Raw genomic sequence first — 27,693 nt, forward strand, 5'->3', positions numbered from 1 at the left:
CAAAACTGCTCATGTTCACTCCTGCCACACACAGTCAACACCGAACACTGAAAGACTACAGTGGAAGAGCAAAAAAGAACTACAGTCACTGCTGCCTGTTCTCAAACTAACTAAAACCAATCAATGTGGAACAACGAAATGCAAATCAATTTGATCATATAGACATTTTGAGGAAACATGTGATTAAGCAATAAAGGATTGACATACAGTGAGAAAACCATGCCCAATGCATCATTTTCATTCAGTTACGCTTCTATTCATCTACTAGTCCCTGTTCAAAGAATCGATGACTAGCGGGAGAGAAATGTTACATACTATCACTATGCAATTAGTGAGAGCGAGTCATTGGCAGATACATAACTTTGACATACTAAATTACTAATGATGCACTAAAGAGCTGAAATTCATGGAAAACCTGTAGTTTAAGTTATGTACTCTCTTCATATACAATATACAGGTTCAAAGTTATTTCCTACTAAATGACGCTAGAATGACTTCTGTACAACAATTGAAGAGTAGGCTGACATCAGACGCCTTTAACAGGAAAATGCTATTAATGTAATATCTAGAAACAATTTGAGCCAAACTGATGAACGTAATTTCTTTCTATACATTTCTCATTACGTTTTATTAACAAATATTTCTATATAAGCTAATTTGTAAACAAACAATTACTTATATCCTTAATTCAAAGCAAAAAAACATAAAGAACAAACTTTGACTGTATTAAAAGTAAATTCTGAAGGTGAATAAATGTAATAGATTACCTAAGATAATCTTTGGTCGAAGATAGCTTACAAGCTAGCCTTTTGATCCCCTATGTTTAATTTTATGTGCTGAATGTCGAATATCAAATTCATCTACATACTTCAATGGAGTAACTGACTCGTTTCTACTTCTCTTGATCTTTGGGCTCAACAAACCCCTATGCCTAAAACCATAAAGCTTGATAACCTGGTTGTCAGCAAAATTAAACGCCCTCTCCATACTTTTCAAGCACTTCTCAGCCGCGTAATCTCCATAGCTCCCACAAGGTTTGCAACCCACAAAATGCGTCACAAATGGCCACCTCTCATCCCCCAACCCCGGATGATACTTCTCCATCATCTCCTCATACCTATCAACCAACCCTTGCCAAAACCCATGCAAATAATACGTATTCTCAACAAACACTTTCTTCATCCACTTATCCTTTTGCGAAATCAACAAGTATATCAGGGCAGACTGATCATCCGCCTCAAACGCCGGCCTCCCTTTCAAATTTGCTGTCAAAACCCTCCCAGCCTCGTCACGAATCGGCCCTTTCGGCCCCATTGGAGCCCAAACATCCAACAAATCCAAAGACCACTGACAGTTCCTAAACAAAAAACTCCCCGTGTTCAACGCAATCCACGACTTCTGATTAAACAACAAGTCAGGATACCCATGAATCACCATATTATACCGATCATACTTCCCATACGGAATCTCAAACACCATATCAGTAAACCAAGCATCACTATCCATCCACCAAATCCACTCCACCTCAGGATGAGACAACATTAGTTTCCGAATCAAAGGCAATTTCGCCCAATACCCCGATAGCTCCCTGTCCAAATGTGCCATATTATACACAATCTCAATCCCATGTATCCTACAATAATCAATCTTATTCTTAACTGCTTTCAACAAATAATGATCCCCAATTGGGTTATCACAAGGCCCTGGTGGTGAACCAGTCACCAGCATCACTCTCGGCTTCCCATTAATCGACGCCGAAAAACCCGGGTTTTTCCTCAACCACATTCTCCTACTAGCATCCCAGGACCTAATTTTCGGGCCAAGACTATAAGTCTCATTAACACTCATCTCTCGTTCTTGATCACCCGGGTCGGTGGCATCACCCGGGTCATACCCGGACCGGATCTCCGCCAGGATCCGATTCGTCTCCTCAACGAGACTCTGGTTATCCAATTCACTGTCGGCGACGAGGTTGCCGAGGCCAATGGTGCCACGGAGGACGAGGATGGTGACGAAGCCGCAGAGGATGGTGATTTTAATGTTGTTGAAGGTCTTGTGGATCTGGCGGTTACGAGGATTGGCGGGGCGGCGGGCGGCGGCGGCATGAGTGGCGGCGGTGGGTAAGTGAGTTGAACTCGCTCGTTTCTGAGCTGCGAACGATTCACCCACCATAGTAATAAAATAAAGAAATGGATTAAAGGGAATGAATGAATATATTAGAGTGTGAAATTTGAGCGGTGAAAAGAGTGAGGAGTGGACACTCCCGCCGTTTACGCACTTCTCGTTATGTGTATGATGGAGATAGATACATGTATATACACACACTGTCTGTGCAGCGTATAGTCTATTTTATTTTTGTTTCGGGAAAATAGAATGAGGGACAAAGCCGGTATAAATTTGAATGCAAGAATAAGAATGGAACAAGATTTGATTAAAAAAGAAGAATGGAATCAGATATTCCATAACGGTTTTTCCTGTATGTCCATAGCACACAATAAGCACAAAATTTGATAATTTTTTAATATTTTAATTGGCTTACATTCTTTTAATAATGATGGTTCTCCTACATTCACACCAATCACATCTAGAGGTGTACACGGTTCGGGTTGGTCAGTTTACCGGAATTTAACAACCCAACCCAATTAAATCGGGTTATCAAAATTTCAAATCAACCCAAATCGTGTAAACCCAAATCGTGTAAACCCTAAAACCAAACCAATTTGTAGTGTTTCGGTTTTGATCAATTTGGATCGGTTAGGATCGGTTAGTCGGTTTACTAATTATATACTTATATATAATAAGCGCAAGGGAGATAATTTGGTCGCATGGTCCTATGGTCCAAAGGTCCAAAAGCTTATCATCCGTTGGATCATATATTGAACAGATAAGCACCGTTAGATTAGAACAAAATTAACTTCTGTTTTATAAGGCAATTGATATCTACTTACATGTTTATAATTCTTTTTCTGAGTCCAAAACGAATTCTGTCTTTCACGTGTTTATGATTTTTTCAATCCAAAATAAATATTTTCTACCAGTTTTATTTGCAGAATCATATAAATCGCATCGTCACAATTTTTTTATAATATATTTTAAAATTAATAAGCCGGATTTATGTGAGGAACGAATACAATTTTTTTTAATTCAAAATAGATTCTACCTTCTTACTGCATGTTTATGATTCCTTTTCTTAATTCAAAACAAATTATGTTTATCAATTTTAATCTAGAACCATATAAATTTTTTGAAAAATATAAAATACATTTATAAATATAATCTAATAGGAGTTGGTGTAACGTATTCTACTCAAAATATATTAAAATTTGATAGAAAGAAATTAATACTTTGCCATGATACATACGAGAAAAGGAATGACTTGATTACAATAATTTATTTGAAGCCGTTAATGACTGTGATGATGTATTTACAACAATTCTAACTTACAAACAAATCATAATTTCAAATTTTATTTTATTGAAAATTTTAATTTATTATTTATAAATTAAATTTTTTAATACCATTTAAAACATATTTAAAAAGTTTATAAATAATTAAAAAGCTCCCGTGCCTTGCACGGGCTATAAGCTAGTATATATATATATATATATATATATATATATATATATATATATATATATATATATATATATATATATATATAGGGTTGCACTCCACACAGAACACTTTAAAAAAAGAACAACACAGAACACTATCATAACACTTCAATATATATATATAAAGGAGGATGCAGGCGTCTCTAGAATTGTTCGATTCAGTCTTCTGATTTTTCTTGAATTTCGGATAGAAAATATAGTTACAATTCAAAAAATCATGTTTAAGAATTCTAAAGGTAATATAATTCTTTTCTTATCGGATTCTAAAGATCATACAATTCTGTATATATTTATATACTGATAATTCTAAACCGTTAAGAAATAGGAATCTTAAAAAAAATATAATAACTAAAATCTATGAAATTCTAAGTAGTTAAGAAATAAAAATCTTAAAATAAAAGAGACATAATTTTATCCAATTATAATTATAATTTTATCATAATATAAATGATTCTTGATTAGTATTATGCTTGAGGGGAGGGCGGCCCAAATTAATTTTTATCTAAATAATAATAATTTTTTTATTATTATTATGTTTGACGGGAAAACGGTTAAAATAATTTTTTGTCTAAATTTATAAAAAATTTATAACGCCGCCGCGAAGCGCGGCTTTTTTCACTAGTTTTCTTTCATAAAAAATGATTTGTTATGATTATAATTGCATAGTTAAGCATTAACTAAACTTAATATATGAAATCTAACATCCAAATCTATCCAAATTATTAATATAAAATATTATAGAATCCAGAACAGAATCCAAAACAGAATCCAGAATAGAAACATGTATATATTCTTTACATGATTAATATCACATATAATCATGTTATTTTTAATCCATAATTGTTGTTAAACATGCTAAATACTATTATTATTCATAATAAATGGTTAATTAGCTTAAAGTTAGAATTTAATTCAAGTTTTAGATGAGATTCTATGTTCGATTCCAAAGTGTTCTTCTTTGTTCTTCTTTTAAGGGTGTTCTGTTTTGAGCAATGCCCTATATATATATATATATATATATATATATATATATATATATATATATATATATATATATATATATATATATATATATATATATATATATATATATATATATATATATATATATATATATATATATATATATATAATTGAACAGATGCTTAACTCTCCTATGCATACTAGTATAATCATATCCGATTACTATGTAAAACTGAAACATGTACGGCTAATAATTTAAATATTTCATAATAAATTTTTTGATATATACAGGTTAAGAAACTTTACCTCTGTATGTCCCTTTGGATGTTTCAGTATGTGTGTTAGGTTGTTCTGGTAGTAGTATGCAGGGTCTTTGTAATAAACTAATAGGTTATAGTAATGGCTCCTATGTTTGGTCGTTGATGTAGCTACTCTCTTCTAACAGATGGTTTTAATAAATAAATTTTGCTTATAAAAAAATATATTCGAGGTGCTGAGCTATGCATATATATAATATTTAAAATATTTTATTTTTTATTCGGGTTGGTTTGGTTCGGCCAAAAAAAACTCAAGCCCGTAACCAACCCAATTAAATCGGGTTTATATTTTTTTAAACCAAATACATATCGGGTTCAAAATATTCGGGTTGGTTCGGTCGAAAAGTGATCGGTTCGGATTGGTTTGGTCGGTTTTACCAAATCATGTACACCCCTAATCACACCAATGAAAACACACCAAATTTATGAGTTTCTGTGCTTAGCATGTCCACACTAGACAAACCCATTCCATAAACGTTACTTACTACTATTTCTTTGAATTTTTGTATGTATTCGTCTGAGACTCAGCGAGTCTGGTGGTTTAATCGTGATGATCTGTAACTCGCTGGAGTCGCTGCTAAACTGATTAAATTCTCTATTATGTAATTAATTATTTCTTTAATTTTCAATCAATCCAGTTAATCTCTATTTAATTTTTTTTTCATGTCTTTATCGAAAAAATTTGAATCCCATTTTTTATAATATTGATATTAAATTTTAAAAAAATATATTTCTGATTATTAGTTTTGGATTCTATTTCTGACTAAAGAAATGAATAATGGATATTTACTTATCTAAAATTTAAAATTAATAATCAAAAATACTTTTTTATATTTTAATATGCATGTGAAAATTAAACAAAAAACATGTAAGATGAGAGGGGAATAGGGTACATGTGTCACGGCAGTTCTCACTGGCATGCCTATAGGCATGTATTTTACAAAAAGGCATGTCCAAATGGCATGCCATTTTCCATTAAATATAGCAAAAATTGCCACATCATTATAGGATTGATACGGATTGATACTAAAGTGCACTTACAAATATAACAAAATTTAGTAAATATTGAGAACAGAACTTAGTACAGTACTAACTTATATTAGTAGTTTATCTAATATTTAACTATGAAGTTGGACAATATTTAAAATTTTCAATATCTATAAGATATAATATTTATATAAATTTTATTATTTATATAAAAAACTAGTAAAAACGCATGCAAAATGGACAAAAGGCATGCTTAGGGCATGCCCAGTATGGCATGCCCAATCTGGCATGCCCGTGCCGCTGTGACATGAACCCTAGAGGGGAAGAAGGTATTTGGTCATGGGAGGAGGAGGAAAAAGATTTTAAACGTAAATGATTAACGTTAGCTAGATATTTATAGTTAATAAGTTGAAATAATAGTCTGCTTAATTAATTTATTACTTTAATATTTATTATATAATTAAAAGAAATTGATAATAAAAAATCATATTTTTTAATCTAATATTATTATTAAAGACCGGAAGTTCAAACTCAAACCTTATCAATGATATATTATAATTAAAATTTTTATATCACTGGTTTCAAATATATATCTTTTATTATCATTATGATATATATGTCATTCTAATAGAATCACAAAGTACAAACTACAAGTCACTGCTGCTAGAATCAAGAAGCCAGAAGAGTTCCTCAAATGCCTCATCAAAATTGGGTGATGTTTTGTCCAGTACCCCAAATAATTAAGCTGTTACAAACACTGAGTTTAAATTTGTTAAGTTGCTACAAGGTATCTTCTGTAATTCTGTCAGCACTTCGCATTAACCAACTAGTGTTGTGTGCGCACAAATTTAAGATGCACACTTGTATGAACGAAAATGAACCTTTCTATTTTTGTTGTAAATTTAAGAATCTTGTTCGAATTGAACTAGATTGTGAAATTAATGAATGAGTAGAGCCTTATGGAAGAGCCAAGAATTGCAAAGAGCCATGGTGCATGTATATACTACAGCAGATTGAGACCTCCAACTCTGTTTTCCAGAGAGAAAGACCACCCATAAAAAAATACTTTGCCATGTTAATGACATACGTGACCCATTTGGTAAAGTTTCGTATCAAGCACTTTGAAGTTTTGAAAGAGCCTGTCACTAATATTTTATCGTGAAGGAGCAGAACTTGCCCAAAACAGATTATCTCACCGATCAATAACTTTAAAAATTTAAAAGAGTCCATCACTAATATTTTACCGTGAAAAAGCAAAACTTGCCTAAAATAGATAATCTCACCGATAAACATAAAACCAGTGCTTCATATATATGACAGAATCTCTCTATTTCGAGGAACAAATTCTGCCAGTCTTGCAGTACTTCTACATAGATCTTTTAATAAATCTAAATTACATCTTGCAGCACAGAATGTTATTCAATATTGATCTGGGCAGTAATTAACTAGGTTCTAAATAAGTTTACAAATCACTGGTAGCACAAATATACTTAAACAAACATGCCCTACGCTTAAAGGCCTTAAATGTCAGAGGATATTTTTCAGTAAATATTGCCGAGCTGTTGCTGGTGCATTCTCTGGATCTCTGCACCTTCACTCTAAAATCATTAAGAACCGTCGATCCGATCTTTTCCAGCCCCTCCAAGCACTTCTCCTGGGAAGCTAAGGAAGCTTTTATCAACAAATTCACAGCTAACATATCAGGCGCAATAAAAGCCTCATGATCTCCCTGGCCTACTGTTAGCAATTTGATTGATTCATGGAGCTGACTCGTCGCAACTTGCAACAAAAAATTGCAGTCGCGCAGTGTTGGCAGGCCTTTTGAGTCGTCGCTCAGGGTTTGGACTAGTGAAGAGATGTTCTGGAGTTCTGCAAAGGAGATATGAAGTGATAGGAGTACAGGGTCGTCTCGTGGGATAACCTCAGTTGGTCTTTCGAGTGTGTATTCGTAGGAATAGGTAACGTAAGTTAGGAGGACAGTATAGGTAGTGTAATTTAAGAGGATGGCAAAGCAAGTTAAGCTGAAGACGAGGAAGAAAGGGCTTTGGACAAATTTTGATTGGTGAATGAACTTGAAATTGTTGGGAAATAGATCATGTTTAGATGCCATGTTGCTAATTTGTAATGCTCTTGATATGCACCAATAGACAATAGAGTTATATATAGTAGTGGCTGGATGATGAGGGGGCAAGTTTGTAAAATTCTTAAAATGCAATATAGTAATTGTTGAAAGTGAAAGTATGGTGAGTTGAGAAGAAATTTGAAAACCTTCTATAAAAGCTCAAAGTACTTTGTATGCACACCTATCCACATTTTCCTTAAAGAGTGGCCTGGAGTGGGCACATTGAATTATTTTGTAGGTGTCTGCATCACAATTTAAACGGTTAGCAGAAGCCGAGAGCTTAAATTATTGGCCATGGCTGACGATATGCGTATGTGCATAGATCCTAGCTGAAAAATATCTGATCATGTTGAGTTTATAATTCAGTTTGAAAATTTGCTATTGAGTTCAGAGCTTCAGGCAATAAATAAGTATCTGCACCCTAATTAGCTTCTCTGTATTATAAGTTAGTCACTGTTAGCTATCTGCACCCTAATTGACTTGACAAGTTTTAGGTTGATTAAAAGTCTCCATGAAAATGCATGGTTAAGGAGTGATTAGTAATCTGCTGCATATTGGGCACCGTAAAGCTGGAGCAAAATTTTCCCAAAACAGACAACCGCGACTATAAATAATCTCATGATCAAATGGTTCAAACATATGACTGAGTATCTCTCTGAGGAACAAATTCTGCCAGTCTTGCAGTACTTTTACATAACTTTTTTGATAAGTCTAACTTACTATTAAACACGAAACAGGATGTTATTCATATAGCAGACTGATTAGCTAAATTAGGTTCTAATTACTTTTACAAATTAATATCTCTGAGCTGTTGATCATGCATTGCTTGGATCTTTGTACCCTCACTCTAAAATCATCAAGAACCGTCGATCCCTTATATTCCAGCCCATCCAGACACCTCTCCTGGAAATCCAAGGACGCTTTTATCAACAGATACACAGATAAAATATCAGGCGCTCCAGACGCCTCATGATCTCCTTGGCCTACTGTCAGCAAGTTGATTGATTCGTTAAGTTGACTCTTTGCAACTAGCAATAGAACATTGCAGTCCTGCAATTCTTGAGGGTTGTTTGAGTCATCAGCGAGGGTTTGAGCTAGTGAAGTGACTTTTTGGAGCTTGGAAAATGAGATACAAAATGATAAGAGTACGGTGTCTGGCTGGATGGGCTAGTTTTTACTTTAAACAAATGAAGTAATGTATTCATCACAGAGAACTTATCCAATTCTAGCATCAGAATAAGTAACAGTAGTATAGAGATTTAATATATAGTTCAAGCCTCGAAAAAAGTAGCTACACGAGAAATGATGATTGAACATCAATGGAGGGGAGTGACCTTGATCTTAATTATTTCATAATTGGGTCAATCATTAATACTACCACTGGTAATTGTTAAAAGTGAAAATATACTGAGTTTTAGAAAAATCCGAAAATATTCCAGAAAAGCTCAAAGCACTTTGTGAGCACACATATCTACATTTTCCTTAAAAAGGGCCCTGGAAAATAACATTAGATCGTTTTCTGGCGTTGACATCACGGTATAAATGGTTAGTAGAACTTAGACGCCAGAAACTTTAATTATTGGCCGTGGCTCTGCAATTTGTTTGGCAATGAGATTCTCATCTAGGGAAAGACTATTGAAACTTAGCTAATGCTATCATTCACTCAAATGCATTTGATGAAGCCAAGAGGGGTCTTCAAATGCATCCTGCACCCGAGACTGTTTCGTTGTCTCCATTCATTTTGGCTCATGATAATTTCTTTAGTATCAAGTTTCACCATATGCAAATGTTGGAATAACATAATAAAAGTACGCGTTATCTAAACTGGAGACAGAGCTGTCCAGATCCAGACCCAGCGTGCTAAGGTTCTTACAAACACTGTTGATAAGTCACACCATGCTGGCTGCTGCCATCAATGAAGGAACAGAAGTCTAAGCTTCAAGGGCCACTACCATCAGCATCAGGGTGTTAAATTGCCAATTTCCGACAGCTAAGGCTGTCGCTTCCCTGGCATCCATTTCTTGCAAGTCAAAATTAAATAGATAATCAGATATTTCCTTCAGCATCGGTGCTGAACTAAAAACAAAGATATCAGGTGAAATCCCGGTACTTATTGTTTCATTAGACCGATTACATAATAATTCTTTTACTGCGTTCTCCAGGTATCTGACGTATTTTCAATAGCTTATCAATATACATGGCAAATGATTAATCAATTAAGCTCCTAACAACTGAAATCAGGACTCAGAGACAGTGAGGCCCTGCGTTAGATTAAGCTGAAGTTCATATAATAATAAATTAAGCAGTCGCGACATATTGTCAGAGCTGCAAATGCTTAATAACAAACCAAAATAGATTGGAGCAGACAAATTGCAGCCCAAATACATCACAGGCTTAAAATATCAGTTTGGTGGGACAAAACTCAGAAGTCCAGTTTAGACGGATACGCGACAAAATGTATATTATATGCATTTGAAAGCCAAGAACCTGAAGGTATTCTACTATGAATTATGAATAAAGAAACTACTTGTGCAACAAGGTATCAGTAGGATGTAAACATCCATATAAGTAACTCTCTCGACACATCTGCAATCGTACACTTGTATGACAGAAAACCCGCTTTACTATTTCTGTATTAAGAAAATTGCTCAGTGATTGAAACTCAAACCAGATATGTGAAACTAATTAATCAGCAGGGCCTTATTAGAAGACTAAAGTCTCCATGAACCATGGCCCATGTACTAGAGCAGATTGAGACAACTGGGGCCTGCAAAATAATTTCTAGGTTCTAACTTCTAATCTATCGCGATTAATGTCATCTTAAAACCAATTACTATGCCACCTAACGCTACCCTGCTCTTTTTAAGCAGCTCATTCCCCCCATCAACCTCCTGCTCAGTAGACTTGTTCAAGAGACGCGACAGGTTGAGAGAAACCACCTAGTTAAGGCATGTCTAAAAGAATAACAGGAGCCACCCGAATCACAGATGATGAACTTAAGGAACTTGTCCTGAAATTACAAGCACTCGTACCTGCAGAGTCTAGCTCAAGGAGCACTACAAGGGTAAGTTGTGCGGTATCTTCATTATTAATTCAAGTTCCTTTTATCTGATACATAATGAATATGCATGACAATTGCTATATATTTCTAATAGTCATACTCAATATTTCAAATTAGAGATTCGCGACAAGGACTAATGCTCTGTAAGACCTTACTGGAGTGAAGTACGGTCTTACAGAGTATTCGACTCAAGTGTGCTAATCAACACTGACAAATACAAGTGCATGTAATGTATGTGACCAGGTATCATCATCAAAGATTCTCAAAGAGACATGCAATTACATCAAGAAGTTGCACAAAGAGGTAGATGATTTAAGCACCAGACTTACTTATTTACTAGACTCCATGGATAGTAACAGTGTGGATGTGGAGACTCTCCGAAGCCTTTTGCAACAATCTTACATTTAGGTCTGGAACTCCCGGTCTCCTCAAGAACAGAACTCTATGGTCATTGTAACATGAAAATATAACATATCTTACTTAGCACTCTATCCGGAAACTAGCTTTGTTTCCCCTGGTTTTGTTGGATTTATAATAGAGAAACATGGTACGAGTGGCACCATTTCATACAAGGCTTTGAGAATCTGAATTTTTGGTGAAATGAAGGAAATTATATGTACTTCTTTTTTTTTTGAATAAAAAATTATATGTACTTCTAGTTTCGTTCTTTTCAGTGGATGAAATGCAAATCTTTAATAAGAATGTCAAAGCTGTTCTGCATAGCTTTGCCTGTGTACTACCACCTAACGATCTTCAATATCTATAATACTGATAATGATCAAGAGCGAAGCAAAAATTTGATCTTGGAAACAAATACTACCTCCAGGCTCCATCCTAATTTGCATGAGTCTTTTGACTAGCACGGTTTTAAAAAAAAATGAACATTTAACTTAATATATCACAAAAAATTAAAATATTAGTGAGTGTTAGATAGGTATAGTTTATGAATGTGTGACTAAAGATATTATAAATGAAGTTATTTAAAAAAAAGATATTATAAATGAAAATTTCATTCTTTTGAAATATTGAGAAAAAAATTAATATAAAATGAGGAAAGAGCCTATGATCTTAAATGAATAATTACATTGGGTAGTGCCTATGATCTTAAATGAATAATTACATTGGGTAGTGTTATCGATTCTTAAGTTTGTTTTGCATTTGGTATCGATACACGACTGACTAGCAGTACTCTTAGTAAAAACAAAGCACATCGATCGCTCAAACGGTTTATAAAATAGGTAGATATGTCAAATTTACGTTTTTTTGAAATAATTAGTAAATATCACTAATTGGATGTTTATGTGCCTAGCCACTATCCTGGCCCACCGAACAAAATGGTTTTTTATAACTAATATATTTAAAATTTGATTATTGTGTATGCAGATCACATCATCCGATTCGTCCTCCAGATAATAATTTTTTTTTAGTTTCTGAAATTTGTAATGATTAAAAATCACAGAAATCCTTTAGATAATCAGATTAGTTTAGTTTACGTCAAAAAAATTTAATGATAAAAATTCACGGAAAGATCGGTTGAACAATCTTGTAAGAAAGATCTCACTCGCAAGCCTTATCAGTGCATCCAATTAGAACAAGATACGTTGCAAAAGACCGTATACTTTGCCGCCATGCAGAAAATAAGCTCTGGATCACTCTGTTTAAGCTAACATGCTTATTTCGAAACATACTTTCATTATCATACCAAGATATTTTTTAGCACAAAAAATGCAGAATATCTTATACATGTAGAAACTTAGGTACATATAAGCCAGGCCATGGGTTCAGAAAATTCAGACTCTGATCAGAGCCAGTCTTAAAATTTTGGATGTCCAGACTAATTTTGAAAGTGATATCTCTATTTTCAAGATCGTAAACGAAAAATTTAATACATTGAAATTAATATATAATGACATAATCAAAATTTTCATTTTAAAATTAATAATATAATCAATTCAAATACATGTAAATATATAAATACATAAATTTATCATTATATATATAGAGTTTTTAATGTTTCGGATAATGATATTCTACACATTCGTCTTGATCGCCTTACTCAAACGCAGTATAAATATTCACATAAAATACACATAAACATGCAACGTAAAAAAAAATCACACCAATACAACAGCACTCGAACTGGTTCGTAACTCGCATTTATATCATACGAAAGATGATATTTATTCATGACCCAGTAAACGCAGAAAATCCACCGCAACCTCCCGGACCCAGCTGATAATGCATGCAACTTATTGCAGATAACGACCAAACATCCCCACAGCCTGGATGCTCGCAAGTATTGCTAGGCTGTAACTCATGCATTGTCTCGACACCTGCACCTTCGCTCTTACCTCATCGCACACCGTCGATCCCATCTCCTCTAGCCCATCGAGACACGTCTCCTGATCCGTCATGGCGGCGCTTATCCACGCATTCAGAGCCCTGATCTCGGCTCTGGTGAGCACAGCCAGCTCTCCGGGTGGTACTGTTGTTAAGGTTATGGATTTGTTGAGCTGAGCCACCGCGTCGTCGAAGAGGACCGCGCAGTCTTGGAGGGCGGAGATGGTTGGGGTGTCGGTGGAGGAGGTGATTAGGGTTTGGGGGAGGGAGGAGATGAGTTTGAGTTGGGAGAGGGAGGTGTAGAGAGATGTGTTGAAGAGGATTGTGGGGTCCAGTTGGGTGGAGAGTGAGGGAGTGTGTGGTGGTTTGGTGGCGGAGATGTAGGTTATGGCGGCGATGGTGAGGAGGGTTAGGAGGGTGATTGCGGTGGCTTGGTGGCCGTTGATGAAATTTGTTTTGGATTCCATGTGTTTCTTTCACTTGTTGAGAGTTTTGATTGATATAAAGAGAGTCGAACTTGAGACCTTCCCAAACCAAAGTTTTAATACCAATATCGATAACCAGTCCATCTAAAATCTTAATGTGCAGAGAAAGACAGCTTTTATGCTATATTTCGACAAGGTGATCTTACAATTAACAGATCTGGATCAATACAGTTTTAACATCAAAACAAGCAACACAACCAAGAATACATACTGTGGAACATAAATGATTACAAACTCATAGCTCAACCAATCAAAATATTCACGAAAATAATCGACACGAGAAGACGTGGAGCGCCCATAAATACTATCTGAAATAGTGTCTTTATTTAGCAGAATAGCTTTGCTGTTCGACATGTATTTTCTCGCATTTTGCACATTCAATCTGATTTCATCGATCACCGTTGATCCACTCTCCTCCAATCTGTCCAAACAAGCCTGTTGATATGTTACCATCTTCTTAAATACCTCCAGATATTCATCGACCTCAAGGCCTGTAAAGAAGTACAGATTCTTGGAAGAAGCCGCTGAGTCGTTAAGTCCACTCACTTCATTGTTCAACAAGGCTTGACACTCCTGCAGCTCCCGGATGTTGTCGGGGTTGGAGATATTAGCGAGATGGATGAGTTGGTAGACACTTAGTTGGAACGAGTAAAATATGATGTTTGCGGGGAAGATATGAGTATCAGAATCATCACCGGAGGCTTTAGTGGAGACGGAGGATGATAGGGTTGAAATGCAGAGGTCTTTGTATGGCGCGAAAGAACAGATGACTTGGATATATTTGGACGGTGTGTAATTATTTGGACTCAACTGCTGGATGATTCCAACAGTGGTCACTGTGACTATTCCTGCAATTAAGAGAGTGATTATGAATATTGAAGTGAGGATGCAGGGCTTTTGAATGTTCTTCACTGGAAATGCCGATGAGAACTGGCTTTCCAGGAGGGTTGTTTCGGTTGAAGAATCCATATTTCCGGGTTTGATTGGATCGGATGTTTGGAAAAATCGTAGTTTACAATTTATTGTGCTTCTGATCCCAGTCGTCTTGAGTAGTTGAAGTCAACGGATGGTGGATGCATAATGATCCAAACTATGAGAAGTTTCCTCTCTTGTCCGGAAGTCTTGAGTTAGACTCTGGCTCATCTCAAGAATTATTATTATGAATTATTATTATGACAAATACTGATATGTAAGATTATAAGCCTACTGAAGTTCATTCAACTTGGCATTCTAAAATGTATAGCTAGCAGAATAGAGTTGATCAACATCTCGCGAAACTGAATATATATTTCTGTAAAACTGTAATACGACATTATTTCCACTGAGGATAACTTATCTGACTTTCGATTATCACTACTAGAAAAAAGCCCTTAGACATCGGCTAAAAACCGATGTCTATGTAAAAAGAGAGCGATGTCTTCGCGTGTGATGTTAAAGATATATGTGCAAAGACATCGGGTAAAACCCGATGTCTAAAATAGACTTGCACAACGCTTCTAGGATGTACGTGATATCTATCCCATTTTAGACATCGGTTATGTTTCATTAAACTATTGTAATTTCAAGATTTTTAACATCAGTTAATTTAATATACAAGCGATGTGTTTTGAATTGAATTAAAATGGGCACCCCTGAATTAAAATATATATACCAAATCAAATACAAACAAGCCATATACAATCATCATATCACAACATTATATATATTCACTTCTCCAATTTCAATCCAGAAAACCAAGTACCTACTAACTACAATCCAACTTTCATCCAACCAAGCAAAACATATTTAAATTAAATACATAACAGCTTGAGAAATAAACTGCTAAGAATGACTCTAAACTATGCTTCATTTCCTTCGAGGCTTGCATCGTCTGCCTCAGCATGTTTTTCAGCTCTCTCATCTTTTGGAAATCATCCTCAACCTTGGTTATTCTATTCATAGTTGCATGAAATATTTGGGCAATGAGAAGCGTAATTACAAGGATCCCATATGAAGTTGTCATTGCTAGCCACGGCCAAGGGCATTTCTGCTTTAATCTGCACTAAAAGAATTTACTAAGGTAATGTAATAATAGTTGCATGAATATTTGTGTGAAATACTGAACACACTGGTGGTTCTCATATATACAATAGCTGTTAATTATCTTAGTTCAGAATTGAAGATAGTAAGTAGATAGGTGAGTGTAGATTATACCCTCCAGGCTGTTGAGAACGAGTGGAAAATGCTGATACTTAAGTGATTTTCCAGGTCCTCAAATTTGTCCATGCAGCAGTTGATATGTAGCAGACCAGTTATTCCTGGAGCCCTGTTGAGCCCTGTTCACAACTTCTAATTCACACACAAAACTCAAAATTAAGCAAAATCACAGGCATCGAGTCGAAAGTGGTTGCCAGGAAGAAGAAAATGTCTAAAGATTAGTTATTGACTCAAAGTTAATCTTAACCTAAATTCTCCATTCATGGTTTTTCTAGACATGTAACAGCGGGTATAGTACCACCCCAAACAAATGTACAGACCAATCAAATTGCATCCATGACAACTATTAACACAATTACCACAGATCGTTTATAAAAACTAAATCAATATACATTTTCAAGGGACACAACAACAATTCCAAAAAATATTAAAAACTTCAATTAAAGACCATCCACACAAATACATGAATATAGTTTCAGGAGGGCTCATGTATTTCTCATTTTACATATCACTAAAAGAGACGCAACATAAATAAACCTCAAGTTCCAAGATACCGACTCCAGTAAGAAGACTAAACCCACAAGCAGTAAAAAATCGAATAATTTACCGCCTAAAACAGAGTACATATAACTCTTGTTTAAAGCTTGTCTCACCATTTTTTGAGAGGGCTCTCCGCAATTGCTCAGGCATTTAGTCTCACTGTAAATGTCAGTGAAGAACTCCTGCAATCATAATCAAATTTGGTTTATTAATTACTTGTAACAATTCATCGACCATTGTTTCTTGTAATTGAGCATATAGAACATATTCACGACATACACAAGTATAAAGAAAATTTTCTACAGAGGAATCATTTGCAACAAGAGAAGCATAATTAAGCTGAAGAATATATACCATATTTGGTCAGTCTTCAGCTTAAATTTGGTACCCTGAATCACAATCTTTAACATAAATGAGCGATGCAATGCGTCCATTGTGTGTCCACACCTTGAATTCCCATCAAGGTCAGTCACATGGAAAACTGCAGTTTTATCAAATAACATATATTAGGGCCATACTTTCAGCGTTAAAACCATAATAATGCTAGTATCAATCTTAAACAAAATCCAATCAAATTAAATCACCATATAAAACAACATGTATAACCAAACTCAGGTCCTTACAATTATAGATACACAAACATAATCTTTTATAATATCCAATTTCCACAAAACAAATACAATTTAAATTACAAAGACCCTCGAAAAGTAGGTTTCAACTTAGGAAGATACATCTTCTATAACCTCAGGTTTGATATGCACTGAACAAAAGCTTATAACAGAGCTATACACAAACAAAATAAGACAAACCTCTTCCAGTTCAGTGTAAACTCTTCAAGTTCAGTAAAACTTCTTCAAGCCTTCAAACCTCCAGATCTGTTCAAAAATGAAAAACCCAAAAATTAGTGAAAACAAAACTTAATCGAAATAAACCTAATTAGAGAGAAATTAGGTGCTTCAGGTTGAGAAATTAGGTGATTCTCGAAGCACCAATTTGGGGTTAAATTGAAACCCTAATTTGATACGACGAAGATGTGAGAGACACCAGTGAAATGTGAGAGATGCGGAGGTGACAGCGAGGCGACAGAGTGGGGGAGTGAGAGGTGAGAAGTGTAGGGAGGGAGGAGGGAGAGGGAGATGTGTCGGGATGGAGGAGGGAGATGGAATATTTCGGGAGGGAGGAGGTATTTGGTTAAAGTGTCGGGAGGGAAAAGAGGGGCGGGTTTTGATTTTTGTTAAGTGAGGGAAATAAACGGGGCAAAAGTAATAAGCTGTTGTTTTTTAATTTTTTAAAAATATGATTTAATAACGGTCAGATATCTACATCGGTTATGCCTTGAACCGATGTCTACTTCACGATTCTCATTTTTTGAAAATAACTATTGACATTGGTTATTTTCTCAACCGATGTCTAAATTTCACAGTAACATCGTTTAAAAAAATACTGATGTGTTTAATGATGTTAACATCGGTCGTCTGACCAACCGATGTCTAAGCACCGATGTCGTAGGCACTAATTCTAGTAGTGTATGTCACAACTTACAACATGATGACGGAATTGTAGCTTCTAAATCAGTACTGTTTTAGCATCAAAATAAAGAGCAAGATCAAGAACACATACTGCGGAACAAAGATAACCATATACTCATAGCTCAGCCCATCGAAATAAAAGCTATAATAATCAGCAGTATCGGCTGATGGGAAATTACCATATATGCTATCCAAAATGGGTTCGAATTTCACTAGAATAGCTCGGGTGTTGCTCATGTATCGTCTCGTTTTCTCCACATTGAATCGAATTTCATCAATCACCGTTGATCCATTAGTACTCTCCTCCAATCTATCCAAACAGGATTGTTGATTAGTCTCCGTTTTGTTGAATACCTCCACATATTCGTCCCTTTCAATCTTCGTAAAATAGTAAAAATTCCTGGAGGAGGACACCGAGTTGTTGAGGCCAGCCAAATCCTTGTTAAACAATACTTGGCACTCGAGCAAGACGGGCTCTGCAACGTCGTTTGGCTTGGAAATGTTATGGAACGAAGCGAGATGAGTCAGCTGGATGACGCTGACTTGGAACGAGTAGAAGATCATATTTAGTGGAGAGGGTTGAGATTCGAGGTTATCATCAGAGGTACTATTGGTGGAGACAAAAGATAATAGGGCGGAGCGGCAGAGGTGTTTGTATGGTGCAAAAGAACAGATGATTTGGATGGACTTAGATGGCGCGGGGTCAACATATATGTCGATACTGCCTGGACTGGCCTGCCGGATGACTATGACCGTGGTGACAGTGAGTATTCCGGCAACTATTAGAGTGAGTACGAATATTGAAGACAGAATGTAGGGCTTTTGGCTGTTCTTCTTTGGAACTTGTTGTTGCAGGAGGTTTGTTTTCAGGGAATCCATATTCTCTAGTTTGATTTACGGATATATAAGATTATAATCAGTTTGTGCATTTTTATCTAGCCTGCGTAATCCAAGTCAACTGTAATGGAAGGTTCCGTTCTTTCGGGTCTTCTTGACTAACAACAATATGTCTGCATTATTTGGAAACGCCTACTTGCAAGTCGAAAATATTTAAAATCTCTTTCTGGCCTATTGCATTATTAGAATTTCACCAAACCAGATGAATCTGAGGACTACAATTTTAACATCAGAACAAGTATACAAAGTAAGAACACGTATTGCAAAAGAAAGACAATCATGTAGTCATAGCCCACGCCTCGAAAGAAGAAAGCATACGAGCGGATCGGGTTATGATCGATTATTTGTACTGAGCTGGGGAATGAGCCATACATTTTATTGATAATCGGATCGATGTTTAACAGAACCGCTCTGCTGTTACTCATCACTCTTCTCATTATTCTCACGTTCGAGCCAACGACTTGAATCGCTGTTGATCCACTCTCCTGTAACTTATCCAAACAGGACTGCTGATTTGCCTTCATCCTCTTGAACCGATCCAAGTATTCGTTGACTTCGTGTCTGAAGGCGTCGAGGTTCTGAGAAGTTGCTATTGAGTTGTTGAGTACATTCAATTCCTTGTTCAACAACAATTGGCACTCTTCTAACTTGTAGTCGTCTTTTGAGACATCCGCGAGACGGATGAGCTGATTGACCGCAAGTTGGAAGAAACGAAAAATAATATCTTCTGGCGGAGGATTGTCACCGGATATATTGGTGGAGATGGAAGAGGCCAGGGTGTTGTGGCACAACCGTTTGTATATTACAAAAGAACAGACGGCTCGGATGGATTGGACGGGTGTGGGTACGAGTACGGGAGTGAGGTCTATAAATTGAATCATGTCGACGTTTGGATTAGGAGTGTCGCGGAGATTAATTACAGTAGTTATGAACAGCACTCCCGCGATCACCAGAGAGAGTAAAATTACCAGAGACAGGATGCAGAGCTTCCCGGTGTTCGTCTTTGGAAATTCCGCCGAGGCTTCTTTCTCCAGGAGGTTTGTTTTCGTCGAATCCATCGGAAGCAACTCGATCTGAGACTTGATGTGTGGACGTACTCTTTTTATATTGCGCATTTGAAATTTAATATTCAGACTACGCGATATTCTGCAAGTCATGGTTGTCGCCATCTGCTTTCGGTTGTGACGTACCAATTGATAAATAAGTTTAATTGTAAATTGTGTCGATAATATCAAATAATGATCGATAGAATATGAAAATTTTGGATTATATATCTGTGGTGTGAATACATCGCCTTCATCTCAGACAATTTATCGGATAATAGTACTAACTGTTAAAGTTTTTTATCAATACAGTTTCAACATGAGAATAAGCAACGCCATCAAGAAAGTATACTGTGAAACACAAACAATCATATACTCGTAGCTCAGGCCATCAAAATAGTAGCTGTAGTACGAATACTGATCAACACTAAAGGAGGGAGCGCCATAGATTTCGTCGAGAATGGAGTCGATGTTTAGCAAAATGGCTCTGGTGTTCCTAGTGTATCTTCTCATTTTGCGTACATTCAATTTAATCATCTCGGTCACCCGTGATTCTGCAGTCGCGTCGAGTTTATCCAAACAGGCCTGTTGATGTCTCTCCATCCTGTTGAATCGCGCTACATTTTCTTCGAGTTCGAGTCTTAATGAGTAAAAATTGTTCGCTAAGGCTGCTGAGACGTTGAGTCCAGGTACCTCTTTTTTCAACAAGACTTGACATTCACGCAACACTGATGCTGACTCCGAGATGTTATGAAGCGAAGAGAGATGGACTAGTTGCTTGACACCGAGTTGGTATGAGTGGACAATTATGTTTTCCGGGGAGAGACGAGTGTCCTGTTCTCGTTCATCCCGAGATTTGTTATTAAAGACGGATGATGATATGGTATATCGGCACAAACGTTTGTATGGCGTGAAAGAGCATACGGCTCGAATGGAGCGGGTGGGAGTGGGCGCGACAAATGCGTAACTAGTGCTCGGACTGGACTCGTCAATGATTAATACAGTAGTGACGGTGAGTATTCCAGCGACTATGAGAATGAGCAAGACTATTAAAGAGAGGATGTAGGGCTTTTCGGTGTTCTTTTTGGGGAATTCCGGTGAGGATTGTCGATGGAGAAGGTTTGTTTTCATTGAGTTCATATCTGTGAATTTGATTTGGGTTGATTTGGATCAAAGAGCTCCTTAAGTTTATGTAGTTTTTCTACCATGAATTGATGTAATTAGAGTGAATGTGACAATGACAAGTTTTAAGTGTCATCTTGACCTTGTCTTGCCACTACTTTTCATATAGAAGACTGACTAGTATGGTCGTCGCAAGCAACTACTACTTTCAACTTTCAAGCTTGCTAAGGTCTAATAATTTCGTATATGAATATTAGAAAATTATTTATATATAGATAACAATAATATTTATTGCTTATATTATAATTTTTTTTATAAATGTTATACTTTAATAGAAAAATATATTAATCAGTTCATATGATATATTAAATAAAATTTTAATATATTGTTATAAAATTGCCCAATGTGAGAAAACAATGAAATCCAACAATATCAACAAAATAATAAAGTTGCACCAAAAAGAAAACAAAATAATAAAATCATGTTAAAATTAAATTATAAATATCATATTTTTTTACATTATATTTGTATGTGCTTCGCATGAGGTTAAGACTAATTAGTAATTTATATTATAATTATAAAACCAAAACATAATATATATTCAAATTTTACTTACGAATCAAAATTTAAATAAAGTTCAACACCGTTCACCGTAATTCTGATCATTCGTAAATGAGCAGACTCTCTGATTATTCTAAAATTATTTTAATTATATTTATTATTGATTTTACATTGTACTATTTTTTTATAGTTGTCTAAAAGCAATTATACTAGAAAATTCAGTGTTAGGAATTACCGGTGGCACTCACCGGCCTCTATAATTTTTAAAATAAATTTCATATAATATTATTTATGTTATCTCAAATATTAATTATATTAAACTTCCTTCTACAATTTCGGAGAGGGAAAGTCAAATTTATATAATATTATTTATGTTATCTCAAATATTACTTATATTAACTCTAAATAATAAATAATAAATATTGGTAGGATTAGAAAAAATAAATTATTTTCTTACAATCACAATAATAATAATTATTCTGAAATATTTTAGTAAGACGAAATAGGACGATGATTAAGCATGTATGACAGATTGACAATCATGACAAAAGCAAGAAAAATGCTGAAAAAGCTGAGGACTACATGACAAAGCGTGGCCCTGGAATATCCAACTTGCATATGGACTCGATGAGTCAATAGTAGATGAATTTTTCGAGCATAGACGTATAAAACGAGTCGGAATAGTTCGGATATCATATTCTAATTCAAATTTAAATTATTTTTTTAAATTTAAATTTAATCAGATTTCATATATCAAATCAAAATTCAAATTATTATTGAAAAATATCTTATCAATTTTTAGATTATATTTCGATTTGATCAAAAAAATTAATCTATCGAACTGATAAATTTTAAATTAATATATCAACTAACTACTTCCCATTACCAATTTCTATGTAATTTCCGTGCTTGTTTTTCTGGCCGTTGGTCGTTAAAAATTAGATTTGATGAGAATCTCTGTCTTTCCTGTATAGTTGCGCCTTTTTAAACGTTAAAAAATAAATTATGCTGCCATTGATTGACTGACTGACATGTTTAAATTAGGCTCACAGCCAGAAATGGTGTACTAATGATGATTACGTGCCTACATTAACATCTAAACATGTGGCACGATACAGAGAGCTTCTGCCTTTAACTTTAAACAAAACAGCTCAACATAGAGAGACACAAAGCCCCTGCTTCATTCATTCACTTGCCGGCTGTTGCACTTTTACTTCACTTGGCCTGCCCCTCTTTCTGTTTTCATAAGACCTCTCTCTCTGACTCTCTCTCTTTCTCTCTCCCTCTCGCTCGCTCACTCTCTCTCTCCCTCTCTCCCCGTCTCTCTCTCTCTCTCTCTCTCTCCCTCTCTCCCCGTCTCTCTCTCTCTCTCTCTCTCTCTCTCTCTCTCTCTCTCTCCCTTTCTCTCTCTATTTCTCTATGGCTATGAATATAGGGATGATGGACGGTGCTTACTTTGTTGGAAGGAATGAGATCCTTTCATGGGTCAATACTAGACTTCACCTCAATCTCTCTCGCATTGAGGAGGTACCCTTTTTAATCTCTTGACTTTCTTGATGATTTCTTGTTTTATAGATCCATGTTACTCAATTTAAAATTTATAACTGCCCATTATGTTGCAATTTAGTGTCCTTGTGCTTAGGGCATTTTATGATAAAATTAGTCTTTTAGTTGTTTTTTTTTTAAAAAAAAATCTAAAGATTCCTACTATGTGTATGGTTGTTACCATAGTATGTTCGCTGTAATGTACAAATTGAGAATGTCACAATGGCAGAAACGCTTTAATGGATGTATTCGATTTTTAAGCAGAATTGAGCTCTAGACTTTTCCCAGACTCGAGACAGTTTTGTCACCTCTTGGACACTACTTGATTCTAAATATTTCGTTAGCTTTAGATTTGACATGATTGCAAACTTTTTCAAACATTCTACTGAAACCAATCGCTCATTGACAAGATTTTTAGGTGCAACTGCCGAGTTGTACTTGTAGCTGTGATCCTTAATTTTATTTGTAATTGTAGAACTTATGAGTCATTTTCGACATTTGGCTACCAGTGATGCTACTATGATTAAGAGAAAGAACAACTCACTTCTAATTACTGTTGTTCCCCATATAGTAAGTTGACACATGTAGTGATAGCATTAATAAATTATGTTCACAAGTACAAATTATCTTTCCAATCCTGAATGTGGTATTCTAGCTTAAAGTGCATGTTATATTTCTAGGACTCACAAATATTGACAGTAATGTACATAGTTTAAACCTTAAACTCATGCACTTTGTTATGGTAACTTTCAAATTCATGTACTTCGAATCCCGACAGATGCACCATTCAAATTCAAATTATAGATAATATTGATAGGGGCATATGTATAATTTTGATAGGGGCATAATGCAACTACCTTAAAGCTCCAACTCCACTAAATCTCAATTGAACATATAATAAAACTCTGCAAAAACTCTTATGAAAGTTCTATAGTTTCACAAAAACCTATTCATTAAAACTCAAACTCAAATCACAAATTTGAAACTCCATTAGAACTTTATTAAAGTTATGATAAGCTTTCAAAAACTTAACTAAGTTCCATATAAACACATTCCAAATGAAATGGAGTATTTACAGAATTAATTGGATTCAAATTGGTATTATTCTTATTTTCCCAATATGCCTTGGGCAAAGTTGACCATAACTTTGAGATTAATTGAAAACTTGTCAAGGAATGCTAAGTGCGTCTAGTTTGAAACTTGCGCGACCATATTGCATGACTGAAGCAGCGTGATTTAATTGTTCGAGTATGTATACTAATGTCAATGTCTGTCAATTATAGGGATGCAACATGCAGTTTACTTCCTCTTATATAATTTCTGCTATCTTACGTCACAACTCAGAAACTTTTTATGCTTCTCCATATCTTATTCTTACAAAATTCAGGAAATAGTTCTACTATACTCAGTGACAGGCCCTGATCAATATATGCATACCTTTTACAATTGCATGAAATCATTTTTTTTACATGCTGGTGATGGTATCTAAAATGCATAAAATTTTCTCCTCACCCCCACACAAAATCAAGTGAAATGTCGAATTTTCTTATGTTGACAAGAGCTATTATACTAGGCTGCCTCAGGTGCTGCTCAATGCCAGATGATGGATATGACCCATCCTGGAGTTGTTCCAATGCACAAGGTACTTTCACAATGGATTTCCTCCTTATGTATGCTATATTTTAGTGCTACTCAGCATTTCGAATGGAGCTTGCATACTTATGCTTCTTGTTTTTTAGGTGAACTTTAACGCGAAGTCAGAATATGATATGATCCAAAACTACAAGGTGCTTCAAGATGTTTTCAACAAACTTAAAATTGACAAGGTAAAGTTATAATCCCCAGGTCCTCAACAAAATATATTAGGAAGAAAGAGCACTGAACTTATCATTTCTTTGTAGTCTATTGTTAATTGAAACAGATTTTGTTCCTGCCAATTGATGATCTATTTCATGTGACAGCATGTTGAAGTGAACAGACTAATCAAAGGTCGGCCACTGGATAATCTGGAGTTTCTACAGTGGCTAAAGCGTTACTGCGACTCTGTAACTGGTGGCATAATGAATGAGTACATTGCATCCTTCAAAAGATAGGATACCAACTAATTTCAAAAAAGATATTTCCAACAGAGGTCTAATATTGATATATAAATGCCATACAGGAACTACAATCCTGTTGAGCGCAGAAGTAAGTTAGGGAAGGAAAAAAGTTTAAAAAGTTTTAACAAGAACTATAAGTCACTACAAGCAAACAACTCACATAACTCTGACTTGTGGGATGGAGTGGGTGCCGATAAAATATCTGGTTAGCTCAAATCATGTTCTTCTGAGGTGGCTGCACTTTGTAATTCATTCTCTTTTTCTAATTCTTACTTTTGAATTTACTGCCAGGACACAAGCAAGGAAAAGCAACTTCTCCAACGACTGGGACTAATTTTGTTGGCGAGCGAGAGCATTTGATGAAGGAGGTAGTTGTTGAATAATTTTGAGTTATACTACAGGGTTTTAGGTTGACAGAGAAATAGGTCATATACGTTATATTAGCTTATTAAATATGATCGAAGCCTTCTTCTCTTCTTGGTGCCTACCAACTGATAAGAATCAAACATTTTTGAATTTATCAGTGATTTCTTATCTGCTTTTTTTTACCATCGTAAATGGTAATTATATTCATAAATCATCCAGATTGCAGAACTGAAGATTTCTGTGGACCTTTTGGAAAAGGAGAGAGATTTCTATTTCACAAAATTACGTGATATTGAAGTATTTTGTCAGACTCCTGAAGTAGAAAATCTTCCGGTAAATTCTTGTCGTGGTCTTTCTCCTTATGCAGGTCCTTGTTTTCCATTATGGTTTTATTATCCATGTTTGCATGATCTGTTGTCATGTTGAAGTTTGTTTTTGTTGTTTTTAGTTCCCTTATAATGAGCTGTATTATCTCTAAGGAAAAACCTTTTCTCTGCCTAGTATGTGGCCTGTGGGTACACATCTCACAGAAAATTTTAACATCGAGGGACAGAATAACTACGAAAGAAAGTATTGGAGCTAAATTTAAACTGCTAGAATGATTTTTATATATGTCAGTTGATTATTTTTGGTTGCATATATCTGACGTGTTCGTAGTTTTAGTTATTTTATTATTTTTTTTGGTTCGGTTTGGTGTTTTATTTTTGGTTGCATATAACTGACCACCATCTTTTAGAAGTATTTGATCATAATAGTTTACTTGAAGTTGAAATATCTTTTTTGATAAAAAATATATACTGTTACCATCACCAAAACAAGTACAATTCTAATGGCATATATTTGGACGGTTATATAAAACCAATTCTATTTATATTGTAAAAGATTATTGCATTATTTTCCTGTTTATAATATAAAACTGGTGATAGTTAAAAATTTCTTGAATTAAATCTTGAACCAAAAAGTCTCGTTTCTCTTTTTATATTCACCAGAACATTGATACTAAGTTGAAAATGAAACTTGCACAACTTTTAAATGCAATCACAAACCTGAAAACATCTCCTCAACGGATGCTTTTGTAAACATGGTTTAGTAGATGAATTAGTGCCTTTCCTAGTTCTGGAGTTGCAGGCAGTTAAGTCATCTTGCTTAAACTGTTGCAGATGTCGCTGGCAGTCAAGAAGATACTATATGCCTCTGATGCGAAGGAGTCTGAACTTGCAGAAGCTCAAGAAGACCTGCAAAGTTCGGATGTTGAAGGTGGTAGTGATGAAGAAAAAGTTAAAGACTACTTACCCCAAGAAACATAGTTCTTGAATGCAAGGTCCTAGTAAAGCATTATGACTGACTTTGACATCATCTAGGAGTCTATCTTGCTATATTTTCACGAGTTCCTGAGGTGAAAATCATTCAATGAAAGAGGGTGCATATCGCATCAGATGAGAATCTATTATAAATCCTACCGACATTTGTAACAATTTGTACACTCTTAATGCTTCTTTAGGTAATGAACAAACCCCGAGGTCTGTTCTATGTGAAATTGAAGTTTTACTTCCAATATCATCCCCTCAATTTACAAAAACAATCATTTGAGATGGCAAAAAATGGTGTAGACCATTTTAATGAATCTCCACAAGGGAGAGTCATGTCTGCTAAAATTTGGAGGGTAGACCATTTTAACGAATCTCCACAAAAAAGAGTCATGTACTCATGTCTGCTAAAATTTGGGGTGTTGACCATTTTAATGAGTCTCCGCAAGAGTCATGTTTGGTAAAATTTGGAGTTTTTTCAAACATCTACGACTCTAGACTATTTTTCACATAACCATATAAATCAAATATTGCAGTAATAGCACTACTTCCAAAATCAACACAAACAAAGGAATTGGCTTAGAAAACAAGGATCAACA

The 27,693-nt window shown here is 35.2% G+C and overlaps 3 protein-coding genes and 1 long non-coding RNA gene across 4 annotated transcripts; 2 read left to right on the forward strand and 2 right to left on the reverse strand.

Annotated features, from left to right (window-relative positions):
• Positions 1 to 704: 704 nt before the first annotated feature.
• LOC108194020 (probable xyloglucan 6-xylosyltransferase 3) lies at positions 705 to 2,371 on the reverse strand. Its single transcript, XM_017360909.2, has one exon. It carries the CDS (start codon positions 2,170 to 2,172, stop codon positions 802 to 804), a length of 1,371 nt encoding a protein of 456 aa, XP_017216398.1. The 5' UTR covers positions 2,173 to 2,371; the 3' UTR covers positions 705 to 801.
• Positions 2,372 to 10,896: 8,525 nt separating this feature from the next.
• LOC108195461 (uncharacterized) lies at positions 10,897 to 11,786 on the forward strand. The gene is made up of 2 exons (XR_001801515.2): positions 10,897 to 11,067; positions 11,308 to 11,786. It is a non-coding gene; the product is annotated as an uncharacterized LOC108195461 (long non-coding RNA).
• Positions 11,787 to 13,313: 1,527 nt separating this feature from the next.
• LOC135148010 (putative pectinesterase/pectinesterase inhibitor 26) lies at positions 13,314 to 13,871 on the reverse strand. The gene has a single exon (XM_064082117.1). The coding sequence runs from the start codon at positions 13,869 to 13,871 to the stop codon at positions 13,314 to 13,316; it is 558 nt and encodes a 185-aa protein (XP_063938187.1).
• A 9,024-nt stretch (positions 13,872 to 22,895) lies between these two features.
• LOC108194054 (microtubule-associated protein RP/EB family member 1A) lies at positions 22,896 to 27,342 on the forward strand. Its single transcript, XM_017360944.2, has 8 exons — positions 22,896 to 23,304; positions 24,896 to 24,964; positions 25,062 to 25,148; positions 25,284 to 25,390; positions 25,484 to 25,626; positions 25,713 to 25,789; positions 26,007 to 26,120; positions 26,948 to 27,342. Exons 1-8 carry the CDS (start codon positions 23,197 to 23,199, stop codon positions 27,092 to 27,094), a joined length of 852 nt encoding a protein of 283 aa, XP_017216433.1. The 5' UTR covers positions 22,896 to 23,196; the 3' UTR covers positions 27,095 to 27,342.
• The last annotated feature ends 351 nt before the right edge of the window (positions 27,343 to 27,693 follow it).

This window comes from Daucus carota, chromosome 7 (genome assembly GCF_001625215.2).
Source record: "Daucus carota subsp. sativus chromosome 7, DH1 v3.0, whole genome shotgun sequence".
NCBI classification, from domain to species: domain Eukaryota; kingdom Viridiplantae; phylum Streptophyta; class Magnoliopsida; order Apiales; family Apiaceae; genus Daucus; species Daucus carota.